Source organism: Aegilops tauschii, chromosome 2 (genome assembly GCF_002575655.3).
Source record: "Aegilops tauschii subsp. strangulata cultivar AL8/78 chromosome 2, Aet v6.0, whole genome shotgun sequence".
Taxonomy (NCBI): Eukaryota; Viridiplantae; Streptophyta; class Magnoliopsida; order Poales; family Poaceae; genus Aegilops; species Aegilops tauschii.
Genome location: NC_053036.3, coordinates 107,783,793 through 107,793,622, shown reverse-complemented (window position 1 = coordinate 107,793,622; position 9,830 = coordinate 107,783,793). Strand labels below are relative to the sequence as shown.

Genomic DNA, 9,830 nt, shown 5'->3' with positions numbered 1-9,830 from the left:
ATATGTAAACTGGAAGCAAACTACAAGGTTATATGTACTGTGTTTATATTTTTCAGTTCACGCCAATATATTCTAATAATAGAAAACTGCAACATTGCACTGGAAATAAACTTGTTCAGAAGATATGTAAACTGGAAGCAAACTACAAGGTTAACCGCGACACAAGCAAATCTAGATCTAGAACAAGCAAACGGCAGTCTTGAGAGAAAGCAAATCTAACGGGAAATCTAGAATGGCATGAGCAATCTTCTAGTTACTTTTCTTGGCCGGGACCACCTCCTTCAGTAGTCGTAGTCGCCCCAGGACCTTGCGCGCTTCCTGGTCTGCTCCTTCTCGAGTTTTGCCCGGCGGAGGCCTTCCTGGATGATGGTGAGGCGGCTCCATATCTCGTACGCAGCGTAAGCATCTTTTGCCGTGTACTCGATGTGCCTCATGGACAGGGGCATGCGCGCCCAACGCTGATGCTCTGCGTTGGTGAGCTTCTTCTTCATGTTGTTGTAGTAGTCGTGGACAATGATGCCTGAGACATCCCCAAGGGAGTCCAGAGGCTTGGTAGCTGTAGGCACCCTCCATTCCTTCTGGATGTCGATGAAGTGGGCGATCTCTAGTCCGACGTGCCCGAGCATCTCTATGTCGCCGTCGATGGAGAAGCCAGCAAACGTGTATCTAGGGTCGGCGAGGAAGTTGTCGAACCTGGTGCAGTTCTTGTCGGCGGTGCTCAGTTGGAAGAGCAACATCGGATGATCCTTGCCGACGAAGAGCTGGACGAGGGCTGGTTTCTGATCTTCGCCAACGTCGTTGGCGCTCGAATTCGAGGTGTCGCTCGTACTGCTCGATGGTGGTCGCCGCCTTGTGCAAGTCGTTGGTGTGGATCACGTGCAACTTGGTGTTGCCGTGGGCCTGCACCTCCATGAATTCCTTGATGAATCCCATGGCCTGGAGCAGTTGGTCCTCCTGCAACCTGGTTTTTCGTGGGGAACAATGAGTGGGAGCGCAATGGCGATTTCTGTTGTTTGTGTGTAAGAAGGCCGCGGCGGAAGTCTAAATTTAAGGGCGGGAAAGCGGCAAAGGAGTGCACGATCTCACTGTCGATGCGGTTGGGCACATCGTGGGTTCTGGATCATAGTTTCATCTCCCTGGTGGTGCGGTTGTGCACATCCTGAGTTTTTGATCGTGGTTTTTCCTTATAAAAAATAAAAATATAATAAGCAGTTATGTTTTTAGCAACCGTCGTATCTCCAGCAAGTCGGGGAGATGTTCGTTGTCTTGCGTAGTTTGCTGCCAAATGTTAACTTTTACAATTTATCTCGTGAGGCATGCAGGGGCAGTATGTAGAGGCACAAGTCTCTGACCAAGAGAAGCATGCTTGAAGTGGCTTGTTTAACTCTCAGACACACGGGCGTGGTACATTCATTGGGAGTGGCAATTGTTTTCAGTGATACATTCGCTGGTAGGAGCAGTGCTGTGTTTTTTCAGAGGCACTGTTGCAACTGTCGCTACGAGATGGACAGAAAGAACGAGAAGCAACGAGAGGCATGGATATGCAGCTGCAAGAAGCACTCATACAACTAAAGGCGCAAGTAGAGGCATAGATATGATGCTACGTCAGGCACGGAAATGAAGTTATGTGGTTCACGGACGTCAATTCGTGCTATGGTGCTACGTGAGGCACGGGCACGAACAAATAGTCGTGCACTCAACTACATGCGCAAAAAGCCACAGATGTGTTCCTGAGAAGCACCGGCCTCCATGGTTTTGCCGCAAGGTGGGATTCGACATTTATCCAGGGCATTCCGGGTTTTACAAGTGTAGGAATAATCGTTTTAGACTTATAGTTCTGTGGCAGAGGCACGACAATTACTTTTGTGACGAAAGAATGAACATCCAATGTACGTGACATGAGGATTGACAATAGGCGTCCGTTACTGTTTTTCCGGAATGATTTTCAATTAACTTTGAGAGGCATGAATGTGACGACAGAACAGGCACGGTCATGTCTGAAATAGTGGCAAGATGGTCCCTAATGTGTCCTGAATGTATCACCTGTAATGCTGCACTGTTACAAGCACGGTCGTTATTCTTGCAGAGGCACGGTCGTGAGAGTCATGAATGTGTCGACTCAACAGGCACGGTCATGTCTGAAATAGTTGCAAGTACGAGATGGGCAGAAACAACGAGAAGAAATGAGGGGCGTAGGCATGCAGCTGCGAAACGCACTTATACAGCGAGTAGCACAGCTAGAGGCACAGGTACGATGCTACGTGAGGCACGGACATGAACCTATGTGAAGGCATGGATGTTTAAGGTGACTGAGCCATAGGGGAAGGCGCTAGGTTTTTAGGAGAAGTGTTGTGCGGTTGACAGGGGTGTATGCTTGAGCTCATCACAACAAACTACTTGGCATGACGCTATTCTGCGGAGCACCATAGTGAAAAATATGTATACTACTGACGTGCAAAGCTAGCAACGTCACTAAACTATTCTGAAACATACTTCACCACAGCCATTCATCCTCCATTATTATTCAGCGAATCCCTTTATTATAATCCAGAGATAAATAAAGTAACCCACGTAAGTGTTTCACCTTCTTTGACAGGGAATTTTCACCACCGTCCTCTTGGACATAATTATATGCTCAGTTACATACCATGACATAACTAAATAACAAAACTGATGTGTACAGGCTGTTCAAAAAATAGACATAAATTGCTGAACTAGGAAGTATAGCCACCGACAACGCTCTATCAGGAAAGGTCGTTGATTATCATCCGCAGCAGCTTCATGTTTCCCAATGTTGGCCACCGCTTTTCAATTATGACAAGGACAATTGAACCAACCTTTAGCTGAGCTTCCCGGGCAAAACTTGAAAAACCGGTCACCTCCATTCTGCCGTCGGTTCGTATGGAGTACGTTGTGCTCATGTCTATTGCATCATACATCTCTGTTAGGCCGATACCACCTTTTTGAGGTAGATATCCCAGGTTCATCTTTAGAAGCCTCACAACGGCAGACGGGATTCTCTGCAGATTGTACCGATATTACTAGATAAAATCAATGTACAAGTTCATGAAACATCGAAAATAGCAAACAAAACCATGGAAGTGGATCAAAAAAATATTCAATGACTAACCAGACGACCATTTATGACATTGGTGACGTTTAGACGCTGCACAAAGGGTATGGTGGGGAAGTCGTCGGACTCAAACACATAGTATATCATCTGTCCAAATTGTCTGTATGAGAGGTTTACGCCTCGACCAAACACTGTTTTCCCAAAGTACTCCCTCTCCGAGTCATTTAGAAAATCAAGAGCTGCATGGAAAAAAATTACTCATTTTCAAACAAATTTGTTTAAACAGATGAAGTTGGTATTTAAGTTTAAAATGAATGGTTAAATTCAATGCATGTGATCAAATTGGGATGATAATCAACAGAATTGCATAAAATGTTTTCAAAATAACGTTGACTGTAAGTATATCATTAATTTAGTGGACAGGGGTAGGAGTACCAAATTATGCTATTAAACGTAGTTGATAAAACAGGATGGAAGTTGGTGCACTTACCTAGTGATGGTTTGGGGAGGGGCCTGTGACCTCCTCGAGAATCACTGAGTCTCAGATCTATGTCAATGGACAGACTCCCGGTATCCAGGTTTATGATGATTAGATCTCGATAATGAAGATCATAGTCACCAATTAACTTTTCCCAGCCAGGTCCATGAATTTTAGACCGGTTAGGTTCATCGGTGATGTAGATCTCATATGACAGATCCTCATTGGTGATCAGTACTAGATTTCTTTGTTTTCCTTCTTCTTGAAATGCTTCCTCTTTCCACCGATAGATTGAAGAAGTGACTTGCTACCTGCAGTAGCATGGCACATACTGCGCAAGAAAAAAAATCTTACCAGGCATGGATAACCAAGAAAGATAGCGCTTATCATATATGTACCAATTGTTTTCAACAGGTTGCTATTTGATAAAACAAGGTACATCAAAAATTGAAAACATACCATTAAATGCTTAAATGTAGGCATTCCATTCAAACAATATGGTAGAACCTTTTATTTCCTTCATCAGAAAGATACACTAGTTGGTAGTAACTGATGGGCAGCATGGGGTGGCAAACATTTCTCCTTACCAGGCATGTCTTGAAGCATCGAGGAAGATGCACTGTTATCGCGCTGTGAAGAACGCCTGACTCCAGTCCGGAGCAACCGAAGTTGGTACATATACCACAGCACATGGTTTCCCCTGGAATACGTTGCAAAACAACGTTTATATGAAATTCTCAACACAAGGAAAATTTTATTATCTTGAAAAACTATTCGGCTAAACCGGCATTTTTACATAAATAGTCGTTCACAAGCAATTTCCTAAAAAGGATTTCTGCTGCTTGGTTTTAAAAGCAGCTTTAGCAAATGTATATTTCAAGACAAGACAGGCAAAAAGGAGAAACAATGGTCTATCATCAGGCGGGTCAAAGGAGTGTTTGTAACATTAAAATTATATGTAAATTGGTCGGAGCTGCACCCAGCAACAACGTCATCCTCGACCATACGCCACCGTCGCTGACGCTAACCACCGAAACATGTGTGGCTAGGTGGTATTTGAAACGGGTGATCCATCAACGTTAACCTTGCCTCCAGCGTACAGGACCCCAAATGCTATCTTCAAGCACAGACACCGACTCCCAGTCAATAGCACCCCAAACGCCGACCTCCAGCACCCTGTGGCCGTTTAAGCAATAGAGCTCAACGTCTGGCAACTCGCTTGGACTTCCGGCCACCGCCGTTGTTTGCAAGACCTAACGGGCTTCAATTTAAACTACCAACCTCCCTCGGCGAAGTTCATCGCTCACCTGTGACTTGGATGCCGCAGGTCGCTACAGCTCGTAGCGTTCTCAAGCACAAACGCCGACTTCAAATCAACCCCACCCCTAAGAGGCACGGGTCGTGTACAGGTTCGGCCTCGTACTACGTTGATTTGGTCTAGATCACAATGAATTTCCAGGCAATTCCTAGCATAACAACGCAGATGCGTCGCTTTCAATCACGGAGAGACGAAACCAACAGAGAGGAAAATGGATCGTAGCGAAAAATTCACATAGAAATTTAGAGAAAATAGACTAACCCTGGATCTAGAGGGAGAATCGAGAGAGAAGAGACGATGAGTGGGAGGGGGAGGTCTGGGTTGGCACAAAACAGAACAGACAGTTATAATACGCGCCTGCTCACTGACATGGGGCTACTGTACAGTGGCAAAGACAAGACTATAGGCTTATTAGGAGCATAGAGGCACGCACGGACGGCCCCAACACGCCAGGACTTACATCAAATAAGGCACGGTTTTGTTTCTGTTTTTGAAATTTTCTCAGTGAGGCGTTCACTGAGAGAGGTTGTGCACGTCCATGACGGACAACCATGCACTACTAGGAAAAGGCCTGCTAGTGGCGCACCTGTTTTGCCTACTGATGGCGCACTACAGGTGCGCCACTAGCACCACGCCATTAGATTTTATTACTAATGGTGCACCACAGGTGCGCCATTAGTATACCAGATACTAATGGCGCACCATCCATTAGTAGACCATACGGTGCGCCATTAGAATGCCTCCCAGGGCGCCGTATTTAACCATGTCTCTGGCTTACTAATGGTGCACTTGTTGCTGATGCGCCACTAGTGTGCATTTTGCAGTGCGCCACTAAAGTTCTGGGTGGTGCGCCACTAGTATGAATATTAGGGATTTTTTTTCTTTTCTGATACTTGCACAGGTTACAAAACATATTACTGCACAGCATATAGACAGCACAACATATAAACAGTAGAGTTATCGAATACAATAGAAGATTAGTCTCCGAATACAATTCATCATATTAGTCTCCGAATTCAAAAGACCGAACAAAGTTAGAACATTACAAGTCTCGAAACCGCGAGTAGCGAGTTTTTCTTCACATTACAAGTCGATATCGATCATCTAAACTACCATCACATAGAAGAGAGCTGCGGTCATCACGATTAGCATCATTGCAATGAAACTGGGCCTGATCCGGTTCCTCCTCCGCTCCCTCCTCTCTCCCGCTAGATAGCGCGCGTATCTAGCTTCCGCCTCCGCCCTAGTGGTGTACCCTTTGTAACTGTTACCGCTGAAACGGTGAACCTGTCTCCGACACTCCTCCCAGTCGACGTAGACTCTGGGAAACTTACCCTTGTACATGACCTACGATGGCATCTCTATGCACTAGCCAAAACAAAAGTTAGTAGCAATTCACAGACAATACATAAGCAATATATAAGTATGCAACAAAAGGATCGGAAGAGAAAAGCAACACATTAATAGCACGATTCATGGTCCTACTAATAAATAGCATCGATTACATATAAGTTGAACGACTGTCCAAACCAAAGAGACATACAAGTTCATTAAAGTTTAATATTACAACATGAGCCAATCGACATTTCAGAACTACATAGCATCACTACTTTCGACTCGACTCAGGGACCGGAGCGTGGATGAAGCGCCGTCTTTCGTGATGGTCATGAAATCGCGGGCGTTGTCGGCCTGCATTTGTAGCGTTGTTTCTATCTCACTATTGGACGGTTGATGTCTGAGATAGAACTGCCCCGAGTTACAAAGGACATCTTGATGGATGATTTCCGCAAACTCCGACTGGATGCGAAAGAATTCTTGTCTGATGTCCGCGTCCTGGATTGCCGACAAGCGTGCGGCCCAATCTTTGAGATTACTCGGTAGCAGAAGGTGATTATGGTCCCGTACAATCGCCCGCATGTGATGGAGGGCGTAGTAGGCATCCTTCTGACCGCCAGGCGGTTGCTTGACGCAGGAGAACGTCGTATTGTGGCTGAAGATGTGCTTGCCGTACCTACAAACTGGCCTGCTGAAGGTGCCTCCAGATCTGGCGTAGCCGGGGAGAACATCATCAAGAACTTTCTTGATATTTGTGTAGTCTTTCTTCGACTGACGGTCCGGGTCGAAATACGTGGCCATGGAATATTTCGGGCTTAAGAGGATGAGTGTGCAATGTGTGTCACTGCAGAAAACACGGAATGTTAGAAAAAAAAAGAACGATCGAAATCTAAGAAATCATATGTTACGGGGCGGTGAGGGGATGACTTGCTCGGGAAAGTAAGGCACGAGTAAGTTATCCTTATCTGGGTTTGCCAGAATGACGCCTTCGAGGTATGAACTCGTGACTTGCCGGTCCCCAGCGCTGCCCAAGATCTTGGCACGCATGTAGAAGGGGTCGACTATCACGATGTCCGGGGTCTTGTCTCTAATGATCCGCATCTCTATACTCAGCGAAAATAGCCGAACGAAGGTGTAGTGCAGCGGATGAAGGTTAAACATAGCGAAGATGTCATCAAACCGCAGGACGATCGTACCCCCGATGGCGCTATCCACAAAGCCCTTGCCCTCTGGCACCTTGGCCACGAAAACCGGGTATGCCACATCATTCTCGGAGAGACGCCGCTTCTCCAAAGAAAGAACACTGTCATGCAGACTCCGCATAGTACTGGTTGCAGCATTGAGCAGATTAGTCTGTAGCATCAACCTACCCGCCACATGCACCCTCCTCGAGATATCCTTAGGTGAAGTTGGCCCGTCCTGAGCACGGATCGTACTCGGTGCCGGCTGGCTCGCACCGCCCTTCTTATTCTTTCGTTTCCGTCCCTTCTTCCTCATCTCCTATAATGGGATCGAGTTCTGCTCAGAGACCGCCTTCTTGATTGTGTTGGGGCTGATAATATTCCGCACCTCGGCTATCTGAGGCTCGGTGAAGGCGGCAGCTGGAGGCATCTCCTGAGAACTGAACGCCAGACGACGCCTGTTGTAATTGGGTTTCTCCGCGGTACCAGCTCGATCGCGGTCATCTTTTTCAGGGTTGGGTTCTTGAGAAGGAGGCTCGAAGAATTCATCACCGTACCCATGTTCGGCAAAGTACTTATCGACGTTGGTAAATGTACCGTCGTCGTCGTCGTCGTCCGGATCCTATGCCATATGCATGTCCGGATCCCGTGCCATAGGGATGTCCGGCATGTCCGGTAGCGTTGCGGCGGTCTTGCCATGGCTTGGTGCCGGCACGACTGGCGGTGTTGTCTGTGGGGTGGTGTCCCCCGCCCCCATACGAATCTGGCTCTTCGGCCAAAGCAGGGGCCAGATTTACGCAGGCACTGAGGGTCATCACATCATCTTCGTCGGCCCCAGCAGGTCGAATCGGAGGTAACAACTCGTCGCAGCCTGGCAGCACCCGAACCAGTTCAACCCTATACACAGTGGGTGGCATCGGATTACCGTGGAACACGGGGTTGCCCGGTTGAACGATTCTGCCCTTGGCGACATCGATCAACTCGCCGCCCACGAAGTGCAGGAGAGTGCATGGAACGTCGGCGGCGCCCTGCAAAAACATGTAGGGCGTCAGGGATGCCCAGTCAAAGGCAAGGTGACGAAGTCATCGGCCGAGAGGCTTAGTTACCGTGATGGCGTCGAGCTCGGCTAATGTCGAGGCACCGCCAAAGGCGGGCGTGCAACTGACGGAGGGGCTGCTTGCTGCCGAGGTGCCGGCCGGCGTACACCGGGGTGCATTAAGCTCCAATGCCCGTGCCGGCGCCGGAGACACCAATACCGCCTCCGCCGGAGACACCAATGGCGCCGCCTGCGCGTTGTGCGAGTTGCTGGCTGTGAAGCTGGGAACCGGGGGCGACCCCTGTTGGCCGCCCGCAATCCACGCCTGCAGCCCCTCAATCAAGCTAGGCACAATGGCGGTGAGCGTCGTTCCCAATTGCTGTTGCACTTGTTCTTGGACAATCTCCGGAATCCGTGCCACTTGTGCCTTGAGTTCTTGAACCTCGCGCGACTGGCTTTCCGAGCTGGTCTTTTTCTCCTTTCGCCCACCAGCGTTATAGTATGACGACCATTTTGTGGACAAGCCTTTGTCGGCCACACGACCAGGTGACGACGGCTTAGTGAGCTTATCCTTGTTTTTCATTATGTTCAACGCCCTATTTAGAGTGCTGTCCCAAGCTGAGGAGCTCTGAGACAACCCCGCGCTACTGCTTTCAGTCTCCTGCGGAAGGGATGTGAACCATTTAGAAATTTGGCTTCATTAACTAGAATGCAACCATATATGTAGCTAATTACGCGGGGGTGTATTCCTTACCAGAACTTTCTCAAGCGCCTTGGTCTTCGGATCCGTGGTAAGCTCCTTTGTTACCGGGTCCTCCTTGTACAGGGCCCTGACATAGTTCCTGGTCTGCTTCTCATGCTATTTCTCGAAGCGGGGCGGTAGGCCTTGCTGGGCACGCTCCGCGTCCTCCTTGTCCCATATAGGTTCCGCCAATCTGTAACCGCCGGGACCGAGTTTGTGGACCCCTAAGTTCAAGTCCCGCATCTCTTTCCCCCACTAACTTGATTCCTCGGATGCGCCGCTCTCGCACTTGATCTTGAACTCCTTCTAGTCATCTTCGCTGATCGAAGGATTTTTCGCCTTGGTCTTCTCATAACTATCACCTTTGTTAATCATTCTCTTCACCGTGCTTCTCCAAGTAGACAGGGTCGTGCTCATCTTCGTGAGGGCGGCACTGTTCACTTTATTCCCTGAGAGGCGTGTGTTTGCAAACTCAGTGGGGAACTTGTATCGTTCGTGCAGCTTCGTGAAGAGGAGGTTGCGCAAATTCCCTCGGTCCTGCCTTAGGTTCTCGGTGTTGATCGAGACGGTGCTCCGGAGAATCCACCCGAGCTGAACCGAGTACCCCTTGACTAATTCTTTGGGCGCCGTTGGATCCCCGTCGCAGTTCACTTCTGTAAATTCCTCC

General features: G+C 48.2%; 1 protein-coding gene across 1 annotated transcript; it reads right to left on the bottom strand.

Moving 5' to 3' along the window:
• Nucleotides 1–281: 281 nt before the first annotated feature.
• On the bottom strand, nucleotides 282–737 carry LOC141040796 (uncharacterized). Its single transcript, XM_073506915.1, has one exon. It carries the CDS (start codon nucleotides 735–737, stop codon nucleotides 282–284), a length of 456 nt encoding a protein of 151 aa, XP_073363016.1.
• Between the last annotated feature and the right edge of the window lie 9,093 nt (nucleotides 738–9,830).

What these genes read in the sequence shown, in the direction of transcription:
- LOC141040796 (XM_073506915.1), bottom strand. Translation starts at nt 737, where the DNA reads ATGTTGCTCTTCCAACTGAGCACCGCCGACAAGAACTGCACCAGGTTC.